Genomic DNA, 19,104 nt, shown 5'->3' on the forward strand with positions numbered 1-19,104 from the left:
GGAACAGCAAAGGGCCTATAACACCAACTTGGGGAAAGCCTGAAATCACTTCTGTTTTACTCGATGACTTTCCGTCAATTACTATGAACTGTGACCTCTCTGACAGGAAATCGCAAATCCAGTCACATAACTGAGATTATATTCCATAAGCACACAATTTTACTACGAGCCACTTGTGTGGTACAGTGTCAAAAGCCTTCCAGAAATCCAGGAATATGGAATCGATCTGAAATCCCTCGTCAATAGCTCTCAGCACTTCATGTGAATAAAGAGCTAGTTGTGTTTCACAGGAATGATGTTTTCTAAACCCATGTTCACTGTGTGTCAATAGACTGTTTCCTTCGAGGTAATTCATAATGTTCGAACACAATATATGTTCCAAAACCCTGCTGCATATCGACGTTAACGATATGGGCCTGAAATTTAGTAGATTCCTCCTACCACCTTCCTTGAATATTGGTGTGACCTGTGCAACTTTCCATTGTTTGGGTATGGACCTTTCGTTGAGCGAATGGTTGTATATGATTGTTAAGTATGGAGCTAATGCATCAGCATACTCCAAAAGGAACCTAATTGGTATAGAGTCTGGACCAGAAGACTTGCTTTTATTAAGTGATTTGAGTTCTTCACTACTCCGAGGATATTTACTTCTACGTTACTCATGTTGGCAGCTGTTCTCAATTCGAATTCTCGAATATTTACTTGGTCTTCTTTTGTGAAGGCATTTCGGAAGGCTGTGTTTAGTAAATCTGCTTTGGCAGCACTGTCTTCGATAGTATCTCCGTTCAAATTGTGCAGAGAACGTATTGATTGTTTCTTGCCGCTAACATACTTCACATATGACCAGAATCTCTTTGGATTTTCTGCCAGGTTTCGAGACAAAGTTTCATTGTGGAAACTGTTATAGGCATCTCGCAGTGAACTCTGTGCTAAGTTTTGAGCTTCTGTAAAAGATCGCCAATCTTGGGGATTTTGTGTCTGTTTCAATTTGGCATGTTTGTTTCGTTGTTTCTGCAACAGTGTTCTAACCCATTTTGTGTGCCAAGGAGGATCAGCTCCGTTGTTTGTTTGTTTATTTGGTATAAACCTCTCAATTGCTGCCGATACTATTTCTTTGAATTTAAGCCACATCTGGTCTACACTTATATTATTAATTTGGAATGAGTGGAGATTGTCTCTCAGGAAGGCGTCAAGTGAATTTTTATCTGCTTTTTTGAATAGGTATATTTTGTGCTTATTTTTCGAGGATTTGGGGATTACAATATTCAGTCTCAATACGACAACCCTGTGTTCACTAATCCCTATATCAGTTTTGATGCTGGTTATTAACTCAGGATTATTTATAGCTAAAAGGTCAAGTGTGTTTTCACACCGTTTACTACTCGTGTGGGCTCATGAACTAACTGCTCGAAATAATTTTCAGAGAATGCATTTAGCACAATTTCGGATGATATTTTATGCATACCTCCGAAATTAAACACGTATTTTCGCCAACATATCGAGGGTAAATTAAAGTCACCTTTCAGCAACTATATCATCTGAATTGGGAGGTAGGTAAAAGGATCCAATTATTATTTTATTCCGGTTGCCAATAGTGACCTCTACTCATACTAACTCACAGGAAGTATCTACTTCAATTTCGCGACAAGTTAAACTACTTCCGACAGCAACAAACATGCCACCGCCAACTGTGTTTAGCCTATACTTTCAGAACACCATTAGGATTTTCACAAAAATTTCGGCTGAGCTTATATCCGGCTTTAGCCAGCTTTCAGTGCCTACAACGATTTGAGCATCAGTGCTTTCTATTAGCGCTTGGAGCTCTGGTACTTTCCCAACACAGCTATGACAATTTACAACTGTTATACCAATGGTTCCTGTATCTATGTTCTTCCTGTGCTCAGCCTGCACCCTTTGTGATTGAGGCCCATCTTGTGTTTTCCCGAGACCCTCTAACCTAAAAATCAAATATCAAGGCTGTACCCACTATTTCCCCTCCACCGTGAACCATGGACCTTGCCATTGGTGCGGAGGCTTGCATGCCTCAGCGATACAGATGGCCGTACTGTAGGTGCAACCACAATGGAGAGGTATCTGTTGAGAGGCTAGACAAATGTGTGGTTCTTGAAGAGGGGCAGCAGCCTTTTCAGTAGTTGCAGGGGCAACAGTCTGGATGATTGACTGATCTGGCCTTGTAACACTAACCAAAACGGCCTTGCTGTGCTGCTACTGCGAACGGCAGAAAGCAAGGAGAAACTACAGCCGTAATTTTTCCCAAGGGCACGCAGCTTTACTATGGGTTAAATGATGATGGCGTCCTCTTGGGTAAAATATTCCGGAGATAAAATAGTCCCCCATTTGGATCTCCGGGCAGGGACTACTCAAGAGGACGTTGTTATCAGGAAAAAGAAAACTGGCGTTCTACGGATTGGAGTGTGGAATGTCAGATCCCTTAATCGGACAGGTAGGTTAGAAAATTTAAAAAGGGATATGGATAGGTTAAAGTTAGATATAGTGGTAATTAGTGAAGTTTGGTGGCAGGAGGAACAAGATTTTTTGTCTATATATGACGGTAGTATCTGTTCCCGAAAGAACAGTTACCGTGGATGACCATGCAGCTTTGCTAGAAATGAAATGATAATTAAATGGACACCCTAGCTGCAAACAGACGTTGATGTACTTCATTGGGGACATGTTGAAAATGTGTGCCCCGACCGGGACTCGACCCGGGATCTCCTGCTTACATGGCAGACGCTCTATCCATCTGAGCCACTGCGGGCACAGAGGATGGTGCAAGGGATACGCACTATCCTTTGTGCCCGCGGTGGCTCAGATGGATAGAGCGTCTGCGATGTAAGCAGGAGACCCCGGGTTCGAGTCCTGGTCGGGGCACACATTTTCAACATGTCCCCAATGAAGTACATCAACGTCTGTTTGCAGCTAGGGTGTCCATTTAATTATCATTTCATTTCTAGCAAAGCTGCATGGTCATCCACGGTAACTGTTCTTTCGGGAACAGATACTACCGTCATATATAGTTAAAATATGGCTTCCCGGCCATTGACCTTCTTGTGCGAACGCACACGCTATGCCCGAACTCGTACGGGACTTGGTAGATTAATCTGCCATGAGTAATGAGTATGACGGGCAAACATCTATTAGGCACACTACGAATGTAGTGGTGTGGATATGTTGGGAAAGTGGATCTCACGGGGAGTGTGCAAGGGATAAGTCCCTGCAGACGCACTATCCTCTGTGCCCGCAGTGGCTCAGATGGATAGAGCGTCTGCCATGTAAGCGGGAGATCCCGGGTTCGAGTCCCGGTCGGGGCACACATTTTCAACATGTCCCCAATGAAGTACATCAACGTCTGTTTACAGCTAGGGCGTCCATTTAATTATCATTTCAAGATTTTTTGTCACGTGAATACAGGGTTATAAATACAAAATCAAATAGGGGTAATGTAGGAGTAGGTATAATAATGAATAAAAAAAATAGGAGTGCGGGTAGGCTACTGCAAACAGCATGGTGAACACATTATTGTGGCCAAGATAGACACGAAGCCCACGCCTCCTACAGTAGGACAAGTTTATATGCCAACTAGCTCTGCAGATGATGAAGAAATTGATCAAATGTATGATGAGATAAAAGAAATTATTCAGGTAGAGAAGGGAGATGAAAACTTAATACTCATGGCTGACTGGAATTCGAGAGTAGGAAAAGGGAGAGAAGGAATCATAGTAGGTGAATATGGATTGGGGGTAAGAAATGAAAAAGGAAGCCGTCTGGTAGAATTTTGCACAGAGCACAACTTAATCATAGCTAACACTTGGTTCAAGAATCATGAAAGAAGGTTGTATACATGGAAGAATCCTGGAGATACTAGAAGGTATCAGATAGATTATATAATGGTAAGACAGAGATTTAGGAACCAGGTTTTAAATTGTAAGACATTTCCAGGGACAGATGTGGACTCTGACCACAATCTATTAGTTATGAACTGTAGATTGAAACTGAAGAAACTGCTAAAAGGTGGCAATTATAGGAAGAGGGACCTGGATAAACTGACTAAACCATAGGTTGTACAGGGTTTCAGGGAGAGCATAAGGGAACAATTGACAGGAATGGGAGAAAGAAGGACAGTAGAAGAAGAATGGGTAGCTCTGAGGGATGAAGTAGTGAAGGCAGCAGAGGATCAAGTAGGTAAAAAGTAAAGGGTAGTAGAAATGCTTGGGTAACAGAAGAAATATTGAATTTAATTGATGAAAGGAGAAAATATAAAAATGCAGTAAATGAAGCAGGCAAAAAAGAATACAAACATCCCAAAAATGAGATCAACAGGAAGTGCAAAATGGCTAAGCAGGGATGGCTAGAGGATAAATGTAAGAATGTAGAGGCTTATCTCACTAGGGGTAAGATAGATACTGCCTACAGGAAAATTAAAGAGACCTTTGGAGAGAAGAGAACCACTTGTATGAATAGCAAGAGCTCAGGTGGAAGCCCAGTTCTAAGCAAAGAAGGGAAAGCAGAAAGGTGGAAGGAGTGTATGGAGGGTCTATACAAGGGCGATGTACTTGAGGACAATATTATGGAAATGGAAGAGGATGTAGATGAAGATGAAATGGGAGATACGATACTGCGTGAAGAGTTTGACAGAGCACTGAAAGACCTGACTCAAAACAAGGCCCCGGGAGTAGACAACATTCCATTAGAACTACCGACGGCCTTGGGAGAGCCAGTCCTGACAAAACTGTACCATCTGGTGAGCAAGATGTATGAGACAGGCGAAATACCCTCAGACTTCAATAAGAATTTAATAATTCCAATCCCAAAGAAAGCAGGTGTTGACAGATGTGAAAATTACCGAACTATCTGCTTAATAAGTCACAGCTGCAAAATACTAACACGAACTCTTTACAGATGAATGGAAACACTTGTAGAAGACGACCTCGAGGAAGATCAGTTTGGATTCCGTAGAAATATTGGAACACATGAGGCAATACTGAGCTTACGACTTATCTTAGAAGAAAGATTAAGGAGCGGAAAAACTACATTTGTAGCATTTGTAGACTTAGAGAAAGCTTTTGACAATGTTAACTGGAATACTCTCTTTCAAATTCTGAAGGTGGCAAGGGTAAAATACATGGAGCGAAAGGCTATTTACAATTTGTACAGAAGCCAGATGGCAGTTATAAGAGTCGAGGGGCATGAAAGGGAAGCAATAGCTGGGAAGGGAGTGAGACAGGGTTGTAGCCTCTCCCCGATGTTATTCAATCTGTATATTGAGCAAGCAGTAAAGCAAACAAAAGAAAAATTTCGAGTACGTATTAAAATCCATGGAGAAGAAATAAAAACTTTGAGGTTCGCCGATGACATTGTAATTCTGTCAGAGACAGCAAAGGACCTGGAAGAGCAGTTGAATGGAATGGACAGTGTCTGGAAAGGAGGATATAAGATGAACATCAACAAAAGCAAAACGAGGATAATGGAATGTAGTTGAATTAAGTCAGGTGATGCTGATGGAATTAGATAGGAAATGAGACACTTAAAGTAGTAAAGGAGTTTTGCTATTGCTAACTGATGATGGATGATGGTCAAAGTAGAGAAGATATAAAATGTAGACTGGCAATGGCAAGGGAAGCGTTTCTGAAGAAGAAAATTTGTTAACATTGAGTATAGATTTAAGTGTCAGGAAGTCGTTTCTGAAAGTATTTGTATGGAGTGTAGCCATGTATGGAAGTGAAACAAGGACGATAAATAGTTTGGACAAGAAGAGAATACAAGCTTTCGAAATGTGGTGCTACCGAAGAATCCTGAAGATTAGTCTAGTACCTTCTGCCGCAGAAGTCGAACACGCACCAGAACAAATGTACGTGGTCAGCCCATAGAGGGCTCCGCCTCCGTGGCGGCTATTCCGCGCAGCGGCTCTTGCCCAGCGAGGGCACCACCACTACGCCACGTGCAGACAGCGGCCAATAGCCGCTCCCTCTGGTTTCGTACATAGGGGCCCGCTCTGTCCTAGTCCAGCCAGTCTGGTACTCGCTCTGGATTTCGTTTCTATCTCGGCGGTACTGCGTTCTGGTCCTTGCTCGTTGTTGACATTTGCCTGGCTCTGGTTCTGAGTGGATTTACTGTTGGTGTTTAGTGTTGTGGTTTCCACAAGCCTCCGTTGTTTATCTCTTCCTTGTTGTGTCGGTCATAGTCGGTCATGGTCAGTTGTTGTCAGTTGTCGTTGGTCTGTCGCCCAACTCGTCCTGTGTTTACCTGGTGGCGCGTGCTCCACCGCCGGCGGCTTCCCCGCCTGGCGGCTCCGATCTGCAGCCCAAGGCGTTCCCGCAGTTGGTTTTGGTTACTACAATTAGATGGGTAGATCACATAACTAATGAGGAGGTACTGAATAGTATTGGGGAGAAGAGGAGCTTGTGGCACAACTTGACTAGAAGAAGGGATCGGTTGGTAGGACATGTTCTGAGGCATCAAGGGATTACAAATTTAGCATTGGAGGGCAGCGTGGAGGGTAAAAATCATAGAAGGAGACCAAGAGATGAATACACTAAGCAGATTCAGAAGGATGTAGGTTGCAGTAAGTACTGGGAGATGAAGAAGCTTGCACAGGATAGAGTAGCATGGAGAGCTGCATCAAACCAGTCTCAGGACTGAAGAGCACAACAACAAGAACCCACTATTCGGCTAATTTTTATGAGTAAATAAGAGTACTTTTAAAAAATAGGCATATAACACTAAATATTGTTAATATACATTAAATACTGCATTTTTAGGGTGTTCAACATAGAACCAATAACCAAATAATGTTTGTCAGGTGTAATAATTAACAGCAATGAAGCTTTCATGTACATTTTGAGAGATCTATTTGTCAGCATTTTTCTTGGGTTTTTGGTTATTCTTCTTCCTGAAGTTTGATAGCATGAGTGGTTGACAGTGTTGAAGATCTATCCTTGATTACTGATATCAGGCTTGAATCAAGCTGCAGATGGAGGTTTTAGACAGTCATATGTGTTCAAGGGAATGTGACTGTAATGTGAAAACTCAAGACTATGAGCAAAATGCACACAAATTACTGGATTAGAATACTTTCAGAAAACAGAACGCAGATATGACAAAGTGGGTTGTACAAACTATGAAGTGATTTATCAAGGTGTCTTATCCCACTATAGAGTTACATAAAAATGTAGGTAGACAGAAGGCTTGAGTTTTCAAACACATTCATGTGCGCGACATTTCACAAGATTAATAACATCACGGTGCCACTAAACATTTAAATGGAGTTTTATAGTTTCATTTTTACTGATTATTTCGCAAAGCAACTTCACATGAAATGCCATTTATGCCAACAGATGGAGGATGATATGATGTAAAGATGACAAGTCTCTCTCTCTCTCTCTCTCTCTCTCTCTCTCTCTCTCTCTCTCACACACACACACACACACACACACACACACACACACACACACACACACACACACACATGAGCAGTTTAAGATCATACACTCCTGGAAATTGAAATAAGAACATCGTGAATTCATTGTCCCAGGAAGGGGAAACTTTATTGAAACATTCCTGGGGTCAGATACATCACATGATCACACTGACAGAACCACAGGCACATAGACACAGGCAACAGAGCATGCACAATGTTGGCACTAGTACAGTGTATATCCACCTTTCGCAGCAATGCAGGCTGCTATTCTCCTATGGAGAGGATCGTAGAGATGCTGGATGTAGTCCTGTGGAACGGCTTGCCATGCCATTTCCACCTGGCGCCTCAGTTGGACCAGCGTTCGTGCTGGACGTGCAGACCGCGTGAGACGACGCTTCATCCAGTCCCAAACATACTCAATGGGGGACAGATCCGGAGATCTTGCTGGCCAGGGTAGTTGACTTACACCTTCTAGAGCACGTTGGGTGGCACGGGATACATGCGGACGTGCATTGTCCTGTTGGAACAGCAAGTTCCCTTGCCGGTCTAGGAATGGTAGAACGGTGGGTTCGATGACGGTTTGGATGTCCCGTGCACTATTCAGTGTCCCCTCGACGATCACCAGTGGTGTACGGCCAGTGTAGGAGATCGCTCCCCACACCATGATGCCGGGTGTTGGCCCTGTGTGCCTCGGTCATATGCAGTCCTGATTGTGGCGCTCACCTGCACGGCGCCAAACACGCATACGACCATCATTGGCACCAAGGCAGAAGCGACTCTCATCCCTGAAGACGACACGTCTCCATTCGTCCCTCCATTCACGCCTGTCGCGACACCACTGGAGGCGGGCTGCACGATGTTGGGGCGTGAGCGGAAGACGGCCTAACGGTGTGCGGGACCGTAGCCCAGCTTCATGGAGACGGTTGCGAATGGTCCTCGCCGATACCCCAGGAGCAACAGTGTCCCTAATTTGCTGGGAAGTGGCGGTGCGGTCCCCTACGGCACTGCGTAGGATCCTACGGTCTTGGCGTGCATCCGTGCGTCGCTGCGGTCCGGTCCCAGGTCGACGGGCACGTGCACCTTCCGCCGACCACTGGCGACAACATCGATGTACTGTGGAGACCTCACGCCCCACGTGTTGAGCAATTCGGCGGTACGTCCACCCGGCCTCCCGCATGCCCACTATACGCCCTCGCTCAAAGTCCGTCAACTGCACGTACGGTTCACGTCCACGCTGTCGCGGCATGCTACCAGTGTTAAAGACTGCGATGGAGCTCCGTATGCCACGGCAAACTGGCTGACACTGACGGCGCCGGTGCACAAATGCTGCGCAGCTAGCGCCATTTGACGGCCAACACCGCGGTTCCTGGTGTGTCCGCTGTGCCGTGCGTGTGATCATTGCTTGTACAGCCCTCTCGCAGTGTCCGGAGCAAGTATGGTGGGTCTGACACACCGGTGTCAATGTGTTCTTTTTTCCATTTCCAGGAGTGTAGTTCTGGGCTCAACACATTTATTGTATGGAGTCATAATGAGAAAAGGCTTGGTGACTTCCTCATACATATGGGCTGCCTCAGTTCTACTATCCAATTTGCAGTGAAGCTGGAAAATAACAAACAACTACAGGCTGTGCTAGCCACTAGCAATGGTACCAAAATTGCCCAAAAAGTACATCTGCTAAAACTTTTGTATCACCATCTCATTAGCAAAAGGGTCATGGTCAATATTTTTGTGATGGTTGCAAGGCAAACACATGGGCCACAGCACTTCAAACAAGAGATGAAACGCTTAGGGGTGTTCTGAGGAGCAATGGTTACCCAAATAATGATATTAGAATGCCGTAAGTAGCCTGGGTGATTTGACAGAATTGGTTGTATATTACACAAGCAAAATATAAGATAGTAAACACAGCAACATAGGACAGGTGGGACCCACATTGTCAAGGAAAACCTGAGTAAAAACATGCTGAAAGATCCACCAAAAACAGGATCACTGAATGAAAATGGAACTGCAAGCTGAAACACGAGGAGGAATTAGCCACAGATGGGCATATACTGAGTGACCACAGTTACGTAGTAAAACCCAACAACATGCAAGTCTTGCTATGGGGAGTATCTATAATGCCTGTGTAATCAGAGAAGCCACTGAAGTGCACAAGCATGGGGAAAACTCCCAAAATAACTGGACCCTGGGATCCCCTTTCACAGTGAACTCCTGTTGCACTTAGAAGACTGTAAACCACACTAGAAATACCCAGGAAAAGCTGAAGAATAGATAGTGCACTGACTGGATGTCCGAATCCTTTCAAGAAGAACAAAAGGCAGCACATCGAGAAATGGCCATGAAAGCCTCCACGATTTTAGCTGTTACTCTAAGCAAAACTTAAAATTCAAAAGCAATAACTGTTAATTACATCTTAAAATGGTTCACATTTGATTATTAGGCTAATAGATGCAGCTCCTTGTAGTTTCAATACATATAAATAAAATTTGCATATTATCACAAACCATTAAGCAGTTCCTCATTCTTGGGAAAACTGCTAAGTCCAGGGACATAACCAGAACTTTCCAGTGTGACACGGCTGTTCTGAATTACCTGCAAAAGTAAAAACACCAATGAATAAACAGTAATAAAATGTCAGAGAATACTTACAAAATAGATCAACTAATATTTTCACCCTCATATCTCCGATAAGTTTACAGTGGTGACATATCATCCTCCTACCACCACCTATACCAGCCCTGTAACTGGCAAAACATATACTATCGAAGGGAAAGCCACCTGTCAAATGACATATCATATACGAGCTGTTATTTAAACAATGTTCAGCCTTTTACAACAGCATGATTACCACCAATTTATCAGTTGGGACAAATGGACATAGGCAGAGGGAGTATACGGGCAACACACAATATCCTGTTGCAGAACCTCCTGTACAACATGACAATCGTGACCCTGCTGTCTGTTTCACCATGCGCCATCTGGATTCTTCCCCCTGACACCAGTTTCTTAGAACTCCACAGGTGGGAACCAGCTCTACATGTCCTCGGTTCTCGCCACCTACCAGACCTTAATTTACATTAACTTCTTCCATCTTAGCATTTCTTCACAATGACTGCTGCTTTCTTCACTCCATTTTAGCTTTCTACATCTTTAATTTTCTTACCTGTCTATTTTTGCCGCCCCCCCCCCCCCCCCCACCTGATATGTACAATGCACTCACCTTTTCATTCTTATTAACTCGTGCATGATGTTTAAGCGGTAATTTCTGTCTTCCATATTCTCAGGTTTTCAAAACTCATGCAGTGCAGTCCCCAACGAAGTCTTTCCTTCTTGTCCCGTCTGGTAAGTCTCCCCTGACCCGTGGTTCTGGGTGACTTTACTGAAATCTACCCCTTTTGCTAGACCTCACTAGTCCTTTTCCTTCACTCCCCTTCCTTCCCCTTCAACCCTTCTGCCTGAAGGAGGAGCCACTGGCTCCAAAGCTTGCCTAGTTATAACCTTCTTTTACGTGTGAGTTCTTCAGCCACTTGGTGAGCCAGCCACTTGGTGAGTAGATTTATCTATCCCATTACATTTTGTATATATGCATAGCTCCATAAATAATATATATGTAAAAATATCTGTAATATAAAAATAAAAATATATGTAATATATGTCAAAAAACTTAGAAAATAGATTAAGGAAAAGCAAACCTACGTTTCTAGTATTTGCAGACTTAGAGAAAGCTTTTGACAATGTTGACTGGAATACCCTCTTTCAAATTCTGAAGGTGGCAGGGGTAAAATACAGGGAGCGAAAGGCTATTTACAATTTGTACAGAAACCAGATGGCAGTTATAAGAGTCAAGGGGCATGAAAGGGAAGCAGTGGTTGGGAAGGGAGTGAGACAGGGTTGTAGCTACTCCCCGATGTTATTCAATCTGTATATTGAGCAAGCAGTAAAGGAAACAAAAGAAAAATTTAGAGTAGGAATTAAAATCCATGGAGAAGAAATAAAAACTTTGAGGTTCGCCGATGACATTGTAATTCTGTCAGACAGCAAAGGACCTGGAAGAGCAGTTGAACGGAATGGACAGTGTCTTGAAAGGAGAAGAGAAATTTGTTAACATCGAGTATAGATTTAAGTGTCAGGAAGTCATTTCTGAAAGTATTTGTATGGAGTGTAGCTATGTATGGAAGAGAAACGTGGAAGATAAATAGTTTAGACAAGAAGAGAACCGAAGCTTTTGAAATGTGGTGCTACAGAAGAATGCTGAAGATTAGATGGGTAGATCACATAACTAATGAGGAGGTATTGACTAGAATTGGAGAGAAGAGAAATTTGTGGCACAACTTGACTAGAAGAAGGGATCGGTTGGTAGGGCATATTCTGAGGCATCAAGGGATCACCAATTTAGTACTGGAGGGCAGTGGGGAGGGTTAAAATCACAGACAGAGACCAAGAGATGAATACACTAAACAGATTCTGAAGGATGTAGGTGGCTGTAGGTACTGGGAGATGAAGAAGCTTGCACAGGATAGAGTAGCATGAAGAGCTGCATCAAACCAGTCTCTGGACTGAAGACGACAACAACAACAACAATGTAAAAATAAAAACACAAAAATAAAATAAGTACTGTAAATCTAAACATATGTGTGCTAATTTAATATAACAGATTTCCAGTTACATCATTTTCATCTTCAAGTTTGGCTCAATGAAAAATATGCACACATGTACTGTCATATCACTTATAGCAGGCTGTTACTCAACTTTGTTCTTGAGTATAATATGCTGAAAATCTATGCATTTTTCCAATGAAATCAGAATGATTTGTAACATTTGTAATATGAAGTTAGTTCGACACTCATCTTATCAGTTCAAGATTCAGAAAGTATGACGGTGCTCAAATGTATATCATATTTCTGGGAAATCTCCCTAAACGTTCTCTCTACGAAAGCCTATAGAGCATCAACAATAGTTGCTGGAAGACTGTGACAAAACGGTACGCAACCAACTGTATCCCAGGCACATTTGATGCATGACATGTTAGGTGAAAGTGCAGTCCAATTAGATGTGGTACCTGTTGTTCTTCAAAAGAAAGTTTGCAAACTCCTCATAACGTGAGGCTGGGCACTGACCTGAAATATTAAATGTGGAGCAGACTGGAGCAATTTCGGCACTTCACACTCTAAAACTTTGCTGTTACAGTGGCTGCTGTTTAGGACCTCCTTTGTTCTTACAAGTCAATATCACAGTTTGTATCCAATGGTGTTGCAAACCAACACACTTGGAGTTAGTTCATTACACTGTTCAACAGTGCAGATTGCCAAATTGTGACAGCCATGATAGCGTCTAACATGTTTGTAGTGACCACTGCAGAAACAGCTTAAAACATGGCTCATATCAAATCAATATATTTTGCCAGTCAGCAAGTCAGTGAGGTCATTTGCACGTCAATTGCTATCTGAGGTACTTGTGATTTCTGTACAACGGAACTCTATGTAATAACATGTGTGCCACCAGTCTAGCACACAGCAGACTGCATAGTGAACAGTCACTGCAATCAGGCTCCGACCTGCTACAGTGTTCTCGTCAAGTCAACTTCATAGATAAAAAATGTGGTATTCATTACAGAAATGCAGACAAAATTGCAGTCCTGTACTCTGACCACAACACAAGTCCAATATTCTTTCACTCCTGTACACAATTCTCTTCGGGTTCTGCACATGAATCATTGTCGAAGCAGGATGCCCTGTAGGAGCTGAAATGTGATGGTTTCACTCACCTATTTCCCAAAGACAGATAATTCTATCTTGTTCGAACTATTCATTTGCTGATATTGTGAATACTGATGTAGGAGTCTGTTCATCAAATGAACTTAGTATTCAGAATGAGATTTTCACTCTGCAGTGGAGTGTGCGCTGATATGAAATTTCCTGGCGGATTAAAACTGTGTGCCGGACCGAGACCCAAACTCGGGACCTTTGCCTTTCGCAGGCAAGTGCTCTACCATCTGAGCTACCCAAGCATGACTCACGCCCCGTCCTCACAGCTTTACTTCCACCAGTACCTCGTCTCCTACTTTCCAACCTTCACAGAAGCTCTCCTGCGAACCTGCAGAGCTAGCACTCCTGGAAGAAAGGATATTGCGGAGACATGGCTTAGCCACAGCCGGGGGGATGTTTCCAGAATGAGATTTTCACTCTGAAGTGGAGTGTGCACTGATATGAAACTTTCTGGCACACTGTTTTAATCTGCCAGGAAGTTTCGAACTTCGTATTGTTATTTGCAAAACGCAAAAGACGTGCTTTGTTGGTGCTGCACTTTTTAATGCTTTTAATTGAGATAAACTCACTCTGAAATGTTCTTCTCCAGCACCCCACAGCAGAAGTGTACACAGAATCACCAAAGTGAAAAATCCATGCAATATGCATGTTTATGTACATATAAAGGCTGACTTAGTAATTTTCCCTTGTGTGAGACTGCATAAGGCTGTGAGATGATTTAAAATTCTAGATTCGCATATTTTACTGTTCGAATCACTTCTGCATAATCTTTCCTTGACTGTATCAATGCACATCTGTATTGCGATGTACTGTGAAATTTCGAACATTCACGAGTGCCATGATAAAACTAATACTGTTATCGTCAATTGTAGGCTTACACTTAATTGTACTCTTTTAAAATTTTTGAGAACAGTAGGCCTATTATCGTTCAAAATGATCTTCTAATTTCATTGTACAATTACATGAGAAACAAGTTAGTCTGAGAATTTTCGGATGCCTACAAAACTACATTTTCATAAGTTACTGGTATGAGTGTTTTGGATACGTAATTTATTTTGTTGCAAATCAGTGTTTGTGATTCACAGTTCAGCCACAGAATACATCATCCCTGAATTTTATTGTATATCAATGCAAATAAATGTGCATTTTTGAGAATTTTCTGAAGCTACCATTGTCCTTTACATAATCGAAGAGCAATTTATGGCAAATCAGCTTTTGTGATTTACTGTAGCAGACTTTCTAACATGTTGTGTTACATCTAGTTCTCCCTTAAAGAGGAGTAGCGATATATATTGTGTGCATTTATTGCAAATGAACTCTGTTTTCAAGTTTTCTAACAACTATAATTAACAACAAAACGTTTTAGTACACTAGTCATTTTTACCACAGGCTTTTGTGTTGCCCTAAGAGAAATCTTGCTTGCTTATCTGTTTCAATTCTTACAGAAAATTAGCAACTTTTTAGCTCACCAGATTAAAAGATAATCAGGGGGGGCTTAATTTGAAGTTATTTGTTCACTGCCTTGTGTTCATTGCACCAGCCAAAATGCAGCCCCACTGTGAATGCTGTTCTCAAAGACGGGATGAGTTTGTTGATGTCCGTGCACAGCTGGAATTCATTCTGACTATTGTCAGCTGCTGCGAATTGGTGTGTTTGAAGAATTCCCGAGAGTCGTGTCTCTGTGATTCCTGGACCAGAGGTAGCTCAAGTACTGTCCTCTATCGTCGATTTTGTCTCCTCTGCAGAAAGTACAGGATCTATCATTATCCGTCCACTTCACTGGAGTGGCATGTCAATAGATCTAGGCGTTCTATACAGGGTGGTTGGGGTCCAGGGAGGACTCAGGGTGTTGTACTGATCCCCGAAACCAACAAGTTTGAGATGCTGTCTTTGACTGAAACTGAGCCAACGAGATTCACTTCACCTGTTTTGTATGGTGTAAGGAAAACTCAAACAGAAAAGGGTAGGGGGTCTATTAATCGTCAGCAGTTCAAATGTATGCCGAATGAGGGTATCCCTTAGAGAAATGGCAGGAAGCGACAGGACAATACACCATGTGCACTCCGTGTGTATGCCTAGTGACCCCATTCAACACGTTGAAGAGGCTATTCTGGCAGCCAGTGAGGGAACAGGGTGCAACCAACTGCAGATTGTGGCGCACGTTGGAACAAATGATGTCTGTTGTCTGGGCTCCAAGGTCATTCTTGGGTCATTCCAGCCATTGGTAGAGAAGGTTGAGAAGACCAGCCTTGCAAATGGAGTTTCAACAAAGCTCAAAATTTTTAGCATTGTCACCAGAACTGGTTGTGGCCCTTTGGTTCTGAGTCGAGTGGAAGGAATAAACCAGAAACTTCGTAGGTTCTGTGATAAGTTAGGCGGCAACTTCCTGGACTTGTGCCATACGGCTAAGAACTACAGGGTTTCCCTAAATAGGTCAAGTGAGTGCTACACATCAGAGGCTGCTACTCAGGTAGCTGACTAATATGGAGTGCACACAGGGCTTTTTTATTTTTTTTTTTATTTTTTTTTAGGTGACTGTCCATCCAATTTAAATATTATAGCTGTAGGAAACCCAGAAGTATCAGTGTAAGGTCGAAAGAACTGCCTCCCAAAGACGAGAGTATTAAAATCCTAATGATAAGCTGCCGAAGCATTCACAACAAAGTGCCAGAGTTTGAAGCGCTCATGAAACACAGTGAAGCTCACATAATACTGGTTGAAACCTGAAATTCATAGCAGTGAGATTTTTGGAGGAAATTTAAGAATATGTCAAAAGGATAGGCAAATGGGATATACAAGAAACACAAATCTGGTGAGATAGAAATTGAAGATGCATGTGAGGTGGTTTGGGCAAGACTCAGTATCAGGGATGGAGATAAAATAATAATTGGATCCTTCTGTCACCCACCACACTTATCTCCTGTTGTAACCAAAAACTGTAGAGAAAACCTCAGTTCACTTGCACATAACTTCCCCAATCATACTGTAATCATCGGTGGAGACTTTAATCACCCAGCAATCAATTGGGACAATTACAGTTCTGTTAGTGATAGGTATAATAAGACATCCTGTGAAACATTACTAAATGCCTTCTCTGAAAACTACTTAGAACAGATAGTTACGAACCCCACTCATGATGGAAATATATTGGATCTCATGGCAACAAATAGGCCTCTTTGAGAATGTCCACACCGAAAACTGTTATCAGTGAACATGATGTGGTTGTGGCGACAATGATTACCAAAGTACAAAGGACAACTAATACAAGCAAAAAGATATATATATATATATATATATATATATATATATATATATATATATATATATATATGTGTTCAGTAAAATAGAAACAAAATCAGTAGTGTCGTACCTAAATGAGGAACTTGAAACTTTCAGCACAGGGCAGGAACACGTAGAGAGTCTATAGCTTGAGTTTAAAAGAATAACTGACCATCCACTGGATAGATATGTACCCAGTAGAACAGTTCATAATGGGAGCGAACCTCCATGGTATACAGTCGCTGTAAAGAAACTTCTAAAGAAATAGAGATTACTGCGTAACAGATGTAAAACAAAGCATAGGGCTGTAGATAGAGAGATGCCGAATGAAACGCATTTGGCTGTCAAGAGAGCAATTCGTGATGTCCTCAATAACTACAGTAACAGAATATTTGCAAGTCTTTCACAGAAGCTGAAGAAATTCTGGTTGTATGTAAACGCTGTTATTGGCATCAATGTTAATGTCCAGTCCCTAGCAAATTAGAGAGAAACTGAAATTGAGGATAGCGAAGCAAAAGCTGAAATGCTTAACTCCATTTTCAAATGTTCCTTTACAAAGGAAAACCCAGGAGAACTACCACAATTTAATACTTGTACCACTGAAAAGAAATAATGTGAAATAAGTATTAATGTCAGTGGTATTGAAAAACAGCTGAAATCATTAAAACTGAACAAAGCTCCAGGTTTCAATGGAATCTCTGTCAGATTCTACACTGAATTTGCATCCGAGTTAGCCCCTCTTCTAACTACAATCTATTGTAGATCCCTCAAACAAAAAACCATGCCCAGTTCTTGGAAAAAGCACAGGTCACACCCGTCTACAAGAAGGGTAGTAGAAGTGATCCACAAAACTACTGTCCAATATCTTTCAAACAATAGAAAATCCAGTTTGGTTTCAGTTGCCTGAGACTGCCGCCGTGTGTGCAAATTTCGTTTGTGTGTGTGTGTGTGTGTGTGTGTCGTCGTCTACTGTTGATGAAGGCCTCAACGGCCGAAAGATTTAATTGTAATTGTGAGAGTCTTTTTGTTGTGCCTATCTGCTACATGGTGAGTAGCACCTTCCCTTTTCATAATATTGTCCAATATATTTGATATCAATTTCTTGTAGACTCTTAGAACATATTCTGAGCTTGAACATAATGACGTATCCTCAATGCCAACCAGCATGGATTTCAAAAGCAATGACCATGTGAAACCCAATTCACACTTTTCTCACATAACATACTGAAAGCTTTGGATCAAGGCATCAAGTAGATGCAGTATCTCTTGATTTCCGAAAAGTATTTGACTCAGTACCGATCCTACACTTATTGTCAAAAGTATGATCATATGGGGTATCAAGTGAAATTTATGACTGGATTGAGGGCTTTAGGTAGGACATAACATGTTATCTAGGATGGAGAGTTATCTGTAATTAAGTACTATCTGAAAGAAGCTTTATATACAGTCAGGTCTTTATATAAGATTTCAACATGGTGCAGAGACTGACAACTTGCTCTAAATGTTCGTAAATGTAACATTCTGCATTTGAGGAGGGAGGGGGGGGGGGGGGGGGGGGGGGACCGTAGTCTCCTATGACTATAATATCAATGAGTCACAGTCAGAATCAGCCAGCTCATACAAATAGCTGGGATATGAAGTGGAATGATTGCACAGTTCGGTTGTGGGTAAAGCAGGTGGCAGACTTCAGTTTATTGATAGAATACTGGGAAAGTGCAATCAGTCTAAAAAGAAGATTGCTTACAAATCACTTGTGTGACTGACTACTGCTCAAGTGTGTGGGACTCATACCAGATAGAACACGGGGTATTGAATGTATACAGAGAAGGGTACCATGAATGGTTGAATCCGTGGGAGGGGGTCACAGACATACTGAAGGAACCAAGACTCTTGAAAATAGACATAAACTATCCTGAGAACGTCTATTAACAAAATTTCATGAACCGTCTTTAGATTATTACTCCAGAAATATACTACAACTTTCTATGTACTGCTCACATATGGATCGTGAAGATTGCTCACAGAGGAAGCACGAGGATAAAATTAGAATAATTACTGCATGTAGAGAGGCATTCAAACAATCATTCTTCCTACACTCCATATGTGAATGAAACAGGAATAAACCCTAATAACTGGTACAACGGGATGTACCTTCTGCCATGCACCTCACGGTTCTTTGCAAAGTATAGCTGTAGATGTAAACTCTGACCTGATCAGTCACGGAAGTAAAGGAGGAGGGAAAGAAGAAAGATTAGGATTGACAATGAATTCATTAGAGGAAGATCAAAAGCATGGATTGCCGAAGGATCGGAAAGAAAACTGGGCATACATTTTTCAAAGACACTTTCCGCAATTTGCATTGAAAATTTTAGGGCAATCAAAGAAAACCTTAATCTAGATGGCCAATGGGTGATGGGGAACCCCTACAACTGAGTGTCTGTCTAGGGCTTTAACCACTGTGCCACTTGATGGACACATAGGAAAGTGTTGTTGGATAAATACATACACCATCAACGTGTGATTCTTTATCATTTATTTTTGGTACATTGCTCAATACATCCCACGAGTCTGAATTCATTTGCACCACTTTCTATGAGTGTTGTAATTTTCACAAATGTTCCT

General features: G+C 42.0%; 1 protein-coding gene across 3 annotated transcripts in view; it reads right to left on the bottom strand.

The window, feature by feature from the left end:
- Positions 1-19,104, bottom strand: part of LOC124619314 (coiled-coil domain-containing protein 134-like) — a 43,743-nt gene that overhangs the window by 11,688 nt on the left and 12,951 nt on the right. For all 3 annotated transcript variants that reach the window (XM_047145622.1, XM_047145624.1, XM_047145623.1), the window contains exon 3: positions 9,943-10,030. In XM_047145622.1, coding sequence (XP_047001578.1) covers positions 9,943-10,030 — 88 coding nt within the window. The remainder of the gene's footprint in view (positions 1-9,942; positions 10,031-19,104) is intronic.

The sequence above is a fragment of the Schistocerca americana genome, chromosome 6 (assembly GCF_021461395.2).
Source record: "Schistocerca americana isolate TAMUIC-IGC-003095 chromosome 6, iqSchAmer2.1, whole genome shotgun sequence".
In the NCBI taxonomy this organism is placed as follows: domain Eukaryota; kingdom Metazoa; phylum Arthropoda; class Insecta; order Orthoptera; family Acrididae; genus Schistocerca; species Schistocerca americana.